General features: G+C 32.6%; 1 protein-coding gene across 1 annotated transcript in view; it reads right to left on the bottom strand.

Annotated features, from left to right (window-relative positions):
- Positions 1 to 13,710, bottom strand: part of LOC133327137 (twitchin) — a 110,350-nt gene that overhangs the window by 71,997 nt on the left and 24,643 nt on the right. Inside the window, exon 11 of the mRNA XM_061535710.1 lies at positions 12,202 to 12,354. Coding sequence (XP_061391694.1) covers positions 12,202 to 12,354 — 153 coding nt within the window. The remainder of the gene's footprint in view (positions 1 to 12,201; positions 12,355 to 13,710) is intronic.

Genomic DNA, 13,710 nt, shown 5'->3' on the forward strand with positions numbered 1-13,710 from the left:
TTGACCGGAGGTTTTAATTCATATTTGATGTTTCCACTTACGACTTCTTTAAGGCGTTCTTCTGTTTCCGTGATAAGTACTGATTTGTCCGTTTTCGCATATTTTCCCCTAAATCTGGAGAAGTGATTAAATACATTACAATGTAAATTACCTTCGGGGATTAGTGAACTGTATTCCCTTTTTACAGCAAACGTCACATCATCCTTGGCTTCCAAATCCATATGGACAACATAATTTTCTTCTTCATTGCTTCCTTCTGCAATTCCTTCGACTATGGGGTTAACATCACAATATTCCTCTTCATTCTGGAGATCGACTTCTTGTTCCTGTTTTTCAAGATCGGTGCCGTCATCTTCCTTTTTCATAAGCGGGTCAAACTGCAGGATTTCTTCTTGTCTTTGCTTTTCGTAATCATCTGTTTTATGTTTATTCTCCAGTGGACTGTCTCCATCACTGCTTTTTGTAACTAAATTCCCTCCACATTGAGGGCTTGCCGGGGGCACCAAAATATCATTGGAGGGTTCCAGCTTATTACACAGCTCCTCCTTTACCTCAAAGTATATGTCCTCCATACGCTTCAATTTGAAGAACATATCTTCAGAAAACTCCACATTTGAATTTTTTGGAATCAAATTTTTGATTTCCATATATGAAGCCTTCAAATATCCCATTTCGGATAGGGCTTTCTCTTTGGACATTGTAGGCAATTCCATTTTCACTTCATCGCATCGCTCAATTACGTAATCGGCTTCATTATATATTTCCTCCAATGCGAAATCATATATTTTCATGTTCTTGGCGTAGATCGGGCAATAGAATTCCAGATAATCCCGCTTGATGCCATCTACTTCCTTCAAAATGGTTTCACAAATTTGGGTCACCTTCTCCAGATCTGCTGTTATATTTTCATCCTTGATTTCGGATGCAAGTTGCTTCAGTTCAGCCAACTTGTCTTTAATAATCTTCACCCATTCCTTTAGTAGACCTTCTGGTCGGAAGGGTATTCTTTTCGTTAAATATGCACATATGGCGTTTAACTCCTGTGCGTCTCGATTAAACCGCCTGTACATTTTCGTTCTCTCCTTCTCATCAAGTCTTTTTTCCCAAGACTCTATGGAGAAGTCTAACTCCATCTCCATTTTATTTTATAAAAAACTGTTCACCTCGTAGAACAGAAAATTTAGCAATTCTTGAGCTCCTTACTCAAAATTGCTTTTATATTTTTTTCACTTTTGCTGGTTCTACTGAGTCTCTTACCACGGGTGGGGGAAAACTCAGTTTTTCGAAGGACCAAAAATATTTAAAATATACAGACAGCCGTAGCTCGTCTGTATAACAAATAAGAAGACACGGACAGCCGACCGTTCTTGTTGAGTGGTTGTAAGGCACTAATTTTATTTTAAAATATTTATCCTTAGGCTCTACTTAAACAACTCTTTCTTAGCCTAATCTCAAACACAAAATACTTATCAGTAAACTATTTGTTCTAATAATAGAATTTGATCTGTGGAGAGTTTCCCACGTGTGCGTCATAAAATCTCACCACCAACAACAACAGTCTTATCAACGCTGCATGTGGGATTCTAGACCCTTATCTTAAAACACTCCAACGATCAAATCTTCCGTAACACAAAATTCTGTTCAAAGTATTTTGAACACAGCTTGTAATTTAATTTCCTCCTATTTGTCTGGGCGTTCCCAGTATGTGTCATTAAATGGCAAGACTTCTAACAATCTTAATATGTATAGTGGTGTACCCCAAGGTTCAATTTTAGGTCCCCTTCTTTTTGTTTTATACATGAATGACATTGGTGACTGTTTACATAATAGCGGATGTCGACCGTTTTTATATGCTGATGATATTCACTTATTTTTTAATGACAAATCTCGTTCCCTATTGGAGTTTAACATTAACAATACCTTGTCCGCAGTATCGCGTTGGTTATGTAATAATAACCTAGTAATAAATGTTACAAAGACAAAAACAATGGGATATGGTCCTTTATGTCGCCCCAATAGTATAGATATACGTGTTAATGGATTAATTATTGAGTTCGTTGATCGCATAAAATGCTTAGGAGTTATTGTTGATAACAAACTTGATTTTTCCGCTCATATTGATGCTCTATACCCTAGAGTAATGAATATTCTTCGAAAATTATACTCAACTGAATTCTATATGCCACTATTCGTAAAGAGAAATCATGCTTATTCCATGTTAATATCGCTTATTTCTTATGGTATAGAAATTGTATCTGGCACCACACATGAGCATTTTAACAAAATAGAAAAATTGTTCAATATGGTTGTAAGGTACGTTTATAATTTACGTCGATCAGACCACATTTCAGCTTATGCGGCTGATTTTCTAGGAGTACCGTTTTCAGTTTTCGTAAAGAAAAGAGTTATTTCATTTCTATATAAATCTGTCACTTTAGATCTTCCCTGTTTCCTGCGTGATCGACTTGTTTTCTCTAGATCTACCAGGAACACACAGTTAATTTTCCCGCGCTATTCATATATTGTTTATATGGAAGGTCTTTTATTATTCGTTCGTCACGTTTGTGGTATCAACTTTCTGTTGAACTACGACATTTTTCTTTTTCGCGCAGTGTATTTCAACGCAAGTTTGAAGATTTTGCTGAAGATTTGAATTACATGCTGGACTAATGTATTTTTTTTAATTTGTTTTGTAGTTGAGACTTTATTCAGTTCTGTTGCTTAGATATTACCAACAATAGTCTTTACTGCGTTATTTTTACATGGCTGGGGAGCCTTTTCTGCTTTGTAGTTTATTAATTAAAATCCATATATTATGTTAGTATATGAACTGTTTAGTTTTAAAATGAATTTAAAGATGCTTTAAAGTTTGTTACTTAGAATTCATAATTTATATTAAGATATATACTGTATTGCTATAAGATACGTTTTATAATGCGAAGTACACTTTTGTAGTTTTTGGCATGTTGCGATATTTATTGGTCAGATGGCTTTTTCGTGGCAATAAAAAATAAATAAATAAATGCGACCTGAACTTTGTTTACAATTTAACATGGACAGACAGACGAACAGACAGGCGGACATGCATAAATCGACATAGAATGTGATTCGGTTGCCGAAATCGAAATTTAGTGGATTTGCTATTTTATGTACTATTCGTACAAATCAATTCGAGTTTCATTGGTTATCTCTATAGCTAAATACTGCACTTCAACAGTAATCTAAATTTCAAATCGCAGGATCCCACAAATCCAAATGGTTCCAAATATAGTACCATCATACTTATAAGTAAGAATTTCTAAAACTACATCAATCTTACTATACAACAGTAATCTTAATTCCACCAATGTCCAAATTTAGTACTTTTCGTACTCATAAGTACGAATTTCCAAATATACCTCAATCCTTATTTCAAATAGTAATCGTAAGTCAAAATTTAAGAATTCCAGTTCTGTCTGTTTATCAAAACCCAAATTCTACCAGATTTGGTACCATTCTGTACTTTTAGTACCCATATTCCAAACTTTATCAAATCTACACTCCCACTGTAACCTATGTTGCAACTTTCGGGATTCGAATTCTACCCGTTCATTAATGTCCAATTTGTACCAAATTTTATGCTTTTCGTACCCATAAGTACGAATTTCCAAAACTACCCCAGGCATGTTCTCCAATAATAACCTTTAGTCCACATTTAAGGATTCCAGCTCTATCCGTTCACCACACTCCAATAGTAATTTTAATCATAAATTTCAGGATCCCAGCCCTATCCGTTCACATAAATCCAAATTGTAGCATATTTAGTACCATTTAGTACTTTTCGTACTTTAAGTTTGAATTTTCAACATTGTCTCAATCCTGTACTCTAACAGTAATTTTATTTTCATATATAAGTTTTTTATCTCAATCTAAATAAACATAGTTCCATTTAGTACACATAATCATGCATTTTCAAAACTACCTCCATAACCCAATCCTACACTCCACCCTTAATTTTGATTCCAAATTTTAGGGTTCCCGCTCACACAAAACGAATTGTACCCTATTTAGTACCATTTAGTGCTTCCAAGAGTACGAAATTCCAATACTACCTTAATTCTGTGATTTGCATTCTAAATTTAAGTTTCCATCTCTATCCATTCACTCTGATCTAAACTGTACCAAATATAGTACCATTTAGTACACGAAATGACAAATTTTCAAAACTACTAAACTACGTCAATCCTACACTTCAAAAGTAATTTTAATTCTAAAATTCAGGAGTCAAACTCTATCCACTTAATCAAGTTGTACCAAATATAGTACCATTTAGTACACATACGTACTATGCTTCCATACCTTAATTCTTTATTCTAAAAGCAACCATTATTCCAAATTTTAGGTTTCCAGCTCTCTCCGTTCACCCAAATCCAAATTGTACCATATCTAGTGCCGTTTAGTACTTTTCGTACACATAAACACGAATTTCCACAGATGTCTCTTTAGCTCAATCTTCAACAGTAATCAGAATTCCAAATTTCAGATTTTAAGCTCATCCGTTTAAGCAAAATCCAAATTGTACTATATTTAGTACGATTTAGTACTTTTCGTACCAATAAGTGCGAATTTCCAAAACTACCTTCTACACTGCAACTGTCATTTTAATTCCCAATTTCAATACCCCAGCTCTATATGTGAATCGAAATCTAACTTGCACCAAATTTAGTACCATTAAGTACTTTTCGTATACAAAGGTACGATTTTTTAAAGCTACCACAATCCTGTATTCCAACAGTAGTCATAATTCCGATTTTCAGGATTCCATCTATATACACTCAACTAAATGCAAATAGTACCAAATTTAGTACCATTTAGTACTTTTTTAAAAACATAAGTACGAAAATCTTAAGCCATTTCTATACATCAACACCACTTCCCAACCTGTATTCTATATAAAATTTCAAGATTTTAGCTATATATGTTCAATATATGTAGAATTAGAACTAAATTTAGTACTTTTAGTACACTTATAGGTCGAATTTCCAAAAACCCTTTTGTACCTCTTTCTAACTTTCCATCAGTGACCCACATTCCTAATTTCAGAATTCTAGCTCTTCCCGTTCGCCTAATATAAAGGGTACCATACTTGGTACATTTTAGTACTTTTCGTACCCTTCTAGTACGAATCTCCAGCCTTATCTCACGCCTATACACCAACAACAACCCACACTCAAAATTTCAAGCTTCTAGCTTTAGCCGTTTCGTCTGGGCGATGATCTGTCAGTCAGTCAGTCACTCACTCACTTAACACTAAGCTCTTTTATATAGATAACGACCAGGGATGGTCCGTGTGACGAATTTTTAGTTTTTCGACTGTCAAAAAGGTGTAAACGTCGAAAACGTCATATACCTGTATAAAATGTAATAAACGTAGTAAACGTCATTTATATCAATATTATCAGCATACACAGTTATTTTCAAGAATATATATTATTTTTACATATATCTGACTATTCCTTACTAGAACTGATAAAAAATTTTTAAATTTTTCGAGAAGAAAATTTTGAAATTTTATATGGATTTGAGTAAAGCATGCGTAATTTCCAAATTGATTAATGGAAATAGCTATTTTGTCAAAAACGTAATGGATTTGGGTAGGTTTCCGACGTTTCTGACGTATGTATTATACGTCGGAAATGTATGTCATTTACGTCGCTGTTTCTGACAGGCCATCTCTGATAACAACTTTATAAGTTACGTTATTTTTTGCATTCAATAATACCAAGGTATTCAATACCAATACATATAAAAATGTGTTTAAGCAAAATATACATACAAAACGTAAACCCCGCCATAACTACAAAATACAACGTGTTTGCAATATATTGATATTCTTACCTCCTCTGGAATGTTTTTATCATCATGAGTACCATTAGTTGCTACATCAGAATCAGGTTTACGCAAAGATGCAATTTTCTCTTCATCGTGACTATTTGATTTAGCACTTGGTGGTAATTCATCTTGCACTTGCTTGCTACTAAGTTCTTTACTTTCAGTTAATTTAGTTTTTTCATTCGTTTTTTCGTCAACCTGAGTATAAAATACAGTGTGGCAGTTGCGATATCGCGTTTCAGGATAAAATATAAATATATTATACAATTAGTAATAAATTTGGCAACAACACAATACTTTAATTCCGTTTCGTAGATTAAGCCGTCGTCGGCTGATTGTTAACATTAGATTTACGAAGTGATCCGAATTGATGCCTTTCAAATTTGATAACTACATATATTTAAAACTTTTGTTAATCATACATTGGTTTTTAGTTAAGTAATGAAATGTATATGACGGTAAATTCCTTTTCCACCCAGACCCTCCCATTTCTAATTATTGAATGTTGTATACCCATTTTTTTCGGTTGTGAGGCAATTTGGGTATATAATGATATAAAGTTATGCGCTTAACTTTGGAAGCATTTTTGAATTTGGGTTATGAAAATAAGAAGAAAAAATTCGAAATGTTTACAATAAGTGGATCCCTAGGACTCATTATCGGAATCTATCTAGATTTACCATTTTATGTTCTATATCCTTTATTTAAGTTCGGCCGGGCGTGTTGTATCTTAATATATATATAGTAGTGGATCCCAAGGACTTATTCTCGGAATCTATGCAGATTTAACATTTATAAATTTGTATATCATTTACGGAGTTACCAGAAGGAGAACAAATAAAGGATTAGTTAAGGCCAGCCGGGCCGAACTTTTCATATCCACCACCATGTGTATTGTATATTTTTGGTAGGATGATTTGACACCCAATGAGAACGAAATTACTGCCAATGACTGGGTACAAAACCAGTGTTGCCGTTCGAAAAAAAATTTTCCGCCCAAAATTTCCCCTAAAAAGTGCCCAAAGTCAACAATTTATGCCCAAAAATTCAAGAGTTGAAAAAGTATACACTGACGTTAAATATGAAAATTGAGGGCTTTCTTTGTTTTACATTTACATTGAAAAGAACACAGTTTATTTAAAAAATCCACGCTTTCTAAGCGAATGAAAAAAGGTATTTTAAAATCCACGCCTTATCGTATTGAAAAAAGTTACTTAAGAAATCCATCTTTGGTATTGAACAAATTATTAAACAATCCATGACTAATGAGGGTATCGAAAAATATACAAAAAATACACCGCTTTTAAGGATATCGAAAATTAAATATTTAAGGGAACCCCACCGATTCTCGATTTTAATTTTTCAAGATTTTCAATGGGCTAGTAAATCAATACCAATGCTTGTTAAGATTTGTAACTTTGCACATATATATTTGAAGTTTTAAAAGAGAAGAAAAATAATTTACAAAAAATTTTTGTTATTGTTTTGTTGTTGTTTTTTGTAATTAAAGAAAAGTCCTTATTTTTGATGGCGGGCATGATAACTCCTCACTGGGACATCGGAATCCGAAAATTCCAACGGTGTTAGAAAGAGTACATGTCTGGCTCTCGTATGAACTAGGATTATTGACTTCGCTCTAAAATTAACAAAGTGGCGGACCATTGAAAAAATATTTTTGGAAAATTGCCGATTTTTTAACAAAAACTAAGTTAAAAAATAAGGAAGATCTTCACCGATTGGGTTTATCCTAGTTCATACGATAGCTATACACTCCCTGATAAACGTTGCAAAATTTGGAACCGATTGGATTATTAGTTTTTGAGTTATCGTGCCCGCCATTCGCAAAAAATGTTTAGAGAAAAACGCGTTTAAAGTTTGAGAAGCCCTTCAGCCGTCACTTGATGCTGACACAATAAATCGGATATATCTTCAAGAGTTCTTGAGATTTTCACTTGAAATTTTGTAGAGACGTTCTTTAATCAGTGTAGATTCGAATTATATCAACAAAAATGTTGACCCCGAGAATGAGGGGGTCCCCTTAAAAAATCCACGCTGTATAAAGATATTAAACAATTATTTAAAAAATCTACGCAAAATAATTTAAACCAGTAAAGAAAGTAGTAAAGTCGAACGGGGCCGACTATATCATACCCTTCACCACTTTGGGCATATTCAACAGATGAATCCTAACAGACGACGTAAAATGAAATTGGATCCATAAACATGTCATTCTGCAACCGATACTAAATTTTTCATTTGGTCAGATATATAAGCTATATCTAAATCTGAACCGATTTACATTAAATCGGACGAAAATATATATGGAAGCTATATCAAAATCTGAACCCCAAATAGGATCATAAATGCGACCTGTATTTTGTACACAAAAATACATGGACGGACGGACATACGGACGGACATGCGTAAATCGACTCATGCTTATTCTCAAAAGGAACCATGTGTCTATCTCGTTTTCTTTTGCCTGTAACAAACATATGCACAAAGACATAATACCCTGTACCACAGTGAGGTGAAGGGTATAATAATTATAACGGTATGTGGAAAAATAATAACAAAATTTATTTTTATTTTTAAATAGTTTGTAAAGTATTTGTTTTAAAAATTTATACTTTGCTGTGGAAAAATGTCCCTCATCAAAATATTCGTTCAGACCGCATATGTATTTGCACCAAATCCAGTTGTAAATGTTGATTTGATACATTGATTGTACATCGTAACTTTTTACCAAATATGCATTAAATCCAAATATGCGACATTAAAGCAACTTCTTGCTACCAGTTAAATTATATGGTGTTCGGATCATACATATGTCTGTAGAGCAATAAGAATCAGGGATAAATACATATTTTGGTTCATTTTATTCTATAAATATTATCCGATCACTACAGAAAACTGTAGATTTCACGTGGAACATTAAATATTGTTACGAATATAAATTTACATTTAAGTTACTTTAGATGAATTCCGTTAATTTAAGAATTTGAATTGTAACGTAAATTTCTACTACGCAGTTTATTTGAATAACTTCACAACAACAACTACTGTATAGATTTTTCTACATCCTTCCATTTCCTCTTTCATTGTCTATTTTTTTGTTGACGTACAATTCTTGTTAAACGTCATCATTGATGATCGCTTAATTCCTCTTTCTTTGTTACCCCCTCACCTGTATATGTGTTGTTGTTATTGTTTACTCAATGTATGTTTGTATGTGTTGTTGTTATTGTTTACTCAATGTAAGTTTGTATGTGTGTTTGTTGCATTGGTAGATTGTTCGTGATCTAGGTGTTACCAGATCGTCTAGAAACTTCTGTAGCTACAAGCAAGGCTCATATAAATAGGGGAAATGGAAAGGCAGTGAGTCATTTGTGAATCAGATCGCGAATTGAAACCGTCGTGTAAAGTAAAGTGCAAAGTAAAGTTGTGTGAATAAAATCATTGTAATAATCGTAATCTGAAAGAACCCGCGTTTTATTTGATACGAACTGTATCGGGAAATAAAACAACGTCTACACGGGATTAAGTAAAATCCAAGAACGTAACAATATTATGTATCGGTTGACGTGATATTTGATTGTGGGAAATAATGATATTCATCAAAACATCCATGCTGATCCAGAGCAGTTTCCCTTGCCCGTGCAAAATATTGTCTTGTCTTTAAGAGATCACCAAATTTTTACCCTAATTTGGTAATCTCTACAGAGACCAGAATAACAGAAAAAAATTAAGTTTCAGGTCCATTTGAATATATAAGTGTCGTCTTTGGGCAGAAAAAAATCCACGTACTAAGGGCGATTCGTCCTTAACTTCAAATTATAATGTCCAAATCGGACAGTAAGTCGGAATATATCGGTGGTCTTGGAGCAAACTCTAATGTTCCTCACAACATAGTTATGTAGGGTAAACAAATATAGATAAAATGTACATGTGACGGAAACAAAAAATGCCCAAAATCCACCCAAGCCCTAAAATGTACAACTTTTATGCCCACTTTTGGGCATAAATGCCCACTTTCGGCAACACTGTACAAAAAGGACACATATTCCTCAAAATACCGTTATATGGGTGTTATTGTAAAGTAGGTCAAAATTTATGATAGAAAGATTTGATACACAAAATTTAAGTAAAAATACAAAATTACAAGCATTTGTATTGAAAAATGGTAGTGGACATAAGAGCTTAGTATTAGATTTACACATTTTCAAAAATGTAGACCCTTTACGGGGGAAGTAATACAAGGAGTTGGCCTATAAATCCCATTACGATGAGCCGTTCACATTTTAAGACATTTAAAACTTTTCAAAATATGTACCCTTGGTGGGAGAGGTACCAGAAGAAGCAGACCAAGAATTCCCACCTTCGAACACGATATGATTATAGTAAAAATATTAGGTTGTGTAAAATTTGGATTAAAACTGATAATATTTTCGTTTATTTCTCAGAAAATGTTGACCACTTATAGAAGATGGTCGAGCCAAATTTGGGTTTGAAAGAAAAATGTGCAATGTTTGAATTAAATCGGTAACTCCTTTCGAACGTTATCCTCTAGGATGCGGGTGTAAAACTTGAGTTTGTATGTAAAAACGTATTCTATGAGTAAATTGAATTATAACAAAGTAGGTATATACTGAAAGTCCATAAATATAGTGTTACATTTAAGGGAACCCCACCCATTCTTGATTTTAATTTTTCAAGATTTTCAATGGGCTGGTAAATCAATACCAATGCTTGTTAAGGTTTGTAACTTTGCACATATATATTTGAAGATTTAAAAGAGAAGAAAAATAATTTACAAAAAAATTTTGTTATTGTTTTGTTGTTGTTTTTTGTAATTAAAGAAAAGTCCTTATTTTTGATGGCGGGCATGATAACTCCTCACTGGAACATCGGAATCCGAAAATTCCAACGGTGTTAGAAAGAGTACATGTCTGGTTCTCGTATGAACTAGGATCTAAAATTAACAAAATGACGGACCTTTGAAAAAGTATTTTTTAAAAATCGCCGATTTTTGACCAAAAACCAAGTTAAAAAATAAGAATGATCTTCACCGATTGGCTTTATCCTAGTTCATACGATACCTATACACTCATAGAGAAACGTGTAAAAATTTGGAATTGATTGGGTTATTAGTTTTTGAGTTATCGTGCCCGCCATTCGCAAAAGAGAAAAACGAGTTTAAAGTTTGAGAAGCCCTTTAGCCGTCACCTGATGCTGACAGAATAAATCGGCTATATTTGCAAGAGTTCTTGAGATTTTCACTTGAAATTTTGTAGGGACATTCTTGAATTAGTGTAGATTCGAATTAAAACAAAAAAAATTAAGTCAAAATTTGTCATATCTTAACGAGCTATAAGTGATTGCCCACCAGAATTGAATTCTAATTTCTCGTCGCAATTATAGGCCAATAAAGTATAACTATTTGTAGCTTAAATTATAATTTTTGTAAGCCTAAAAGTGACCTTTCATTTTAATTCTCTGATAGTTTGCCCAATTACGTTTTTAATTTTTGATACTAATAGCTTTGTCAGGTTACTTTTCCAGTAACATTTACTCTGTAAGATCTACTTTAGGATCAAGCCGTTTTTATTTCCTTTTTTATTTATTTCTCTTTCGATATGAACTACATGATCGAAGTTGCAAGGATAAAGAAAGTCAGCGAGAGTTTTTATTTTTTTGCAACATTACTGAGAAAAGAAAACAGACAATATTCAGAAGATTTTGCAAAATACAGCAGTTTTGATTTAGCTGCCTTGCACATAGCTGCACTTTGGATTTAGCTGCCCAATATACACTTGTTTGATAGTTTTTGTTAGATTCCCCTTTTAAAAATTTCATTTAAGCGCACAATTCATGCTGGCACATTTCAGATAACAGCTCACAATAATTGCACTTTTTTCCTCTCTATGCTTAACAATTTTTGAAAAAGTCGTTATTTTTACATATATTCGGAAAACACACAAGGATTATTATTTTTAACGCAAGAAATATACGCATCAAAAACAATAGTCCTTCTGTATCATTATTATATAATTAGCGGTGATTGTGTATTGCAGAAAATTTAACATCTTTGTATTTTCATGCAGTGATTTCACTTACATACACCTTAATTCAGGTAAGAGATTTGAGATACCTGCTCTTTTGACTTTCGTGCACAGAAATAATCACTTAAAATGCTTTAACTTATTAAGGAATAAAATTCATAAAAGAAAAAAAATTGTTTGACTTTGTTAAAAATTTGGACATTTAGTAAGTTCTCAGCGTGGAACTGTCATCAGCTCTCTTTTCGCTCTCCTTTACTGTTTGACTTACCTTATCAGGAATGTTTTCGGATTTTTTCTCAATTTTATTTTTTTCGTTTTCGTTTGTCTTTTTATTTGTTATTTTGTCTTTATTTTCGGCATCAGCACCCTTTGTAATTTCATCGTCAATCTTTTCTTCTTTATTTTGTGTCAATTCCTCCTCCTTCGTATTCGATAACAAAAACAAACATTCAATACAATTGTGTAATAAAAAATGTATATAATGAAAATATAAGTACAGTCAACGCCGGGTATAAAAAATGATATATTGTCAGGCCCATTCGTTATATCGCGATGTTGTTTAAGGTGCAATTTTATTAAAAAATTAAAATGTTAATTAACGTAATAATAACTTATTTACATATTTTTATTATAAGACTATCCCATTATTTTTTGCGCCATTCGTTTTTGCGCCCAGTATATAAATTTGGAAAGTGTTCGTTATCGACTATTTTGCTCATTCGTTACATCCCGAATTCATCGAATTAAACTGAGTATTATTTATACCGGGCGTCGACTGTATGCAAAAATATGGCATTCTCATATGAGTACACAAAAAGCAATTTATATATTAGGGGCATTATTATGTAGAATATACCATGGTACAATAATACAAGGCAGGGCAGTTTGAGGTGAATAACAAAAAAGCAAATATGCACGTGTGGCTTCTTCTGCCAATAATAAAATAAATATACGCAATAAGTGTTTGTATTTATTTGACATTTTTTCAAAACAAAACTAAAAACGCGAAAAATGAATAAAATTATTTGATTTCTTCCCAAAATCCAGTAGGGAATACCATAAAATATTTGTTTCAGCCATAACAAAGTAATTACTTCCAGACGAACGTGTTATAAACATTATTTTCATTTCAATTAAATTTGAATATATTTCAATTTATTTTGAATTTATTTGGCATAGTATTCAAAACAAAACACATGCATACACAAAATACATATGTATTTTGATTTGATGGAACAAGCCACCTTGAATTATTATACCTTGTAATTATTATACCATGGAATATACTAATTCAACATTTATATGATATTTTCATACTATTTTAAACTATACGTGTTATTTCCGAAAAAACATTGCCCAGAAACATACAGTCTTTAAAGTCTTTTATTGTGATAATGTGCATTATCTCGATTTAATTGCTAAATTTAACTCGATTTACCATGATTTGCAAGAAATCCAATACTAAATCGAGATAATTTCAAATAAAACCCTAATTTTGAACTAAAAAAAATTTTCCTTAATGTACTTCTGACCTAACATTTGTCACAGAAAATGAAAGCAGTAAAATGTGTATGTATAACAAAATGTATATATGTATAACAAATAACAGTTGACAAATCCACATTTATTTTTAATAGCTAGGATTTCGTACCTCGATATACAAATATACAAATCGAATTGATTTAGAAGACATAGTCTAAACGCGCCTTTATCGATAGCAAGTGACCCATTCTGCGTTGTTTTGTTATATATAACAAACACACATTAACAATAATAA

Source organism: Musca vetustissima, unplaced genomic scaffold (genome assembly GCF_032173495.1).
Source record: "Musca vetustissima isolate MV318-11 ecotype Yass unplaced genomic scaffold, APGP_CSIRO_Mvet_v1 utg2442, whole genome shotgun sequence".
Lineage (NCBI taxonomy): Eukaryota > Metazoa > Arthropoda > Insecta > Diptera > Muscidae > Musca > Musca vetustissima.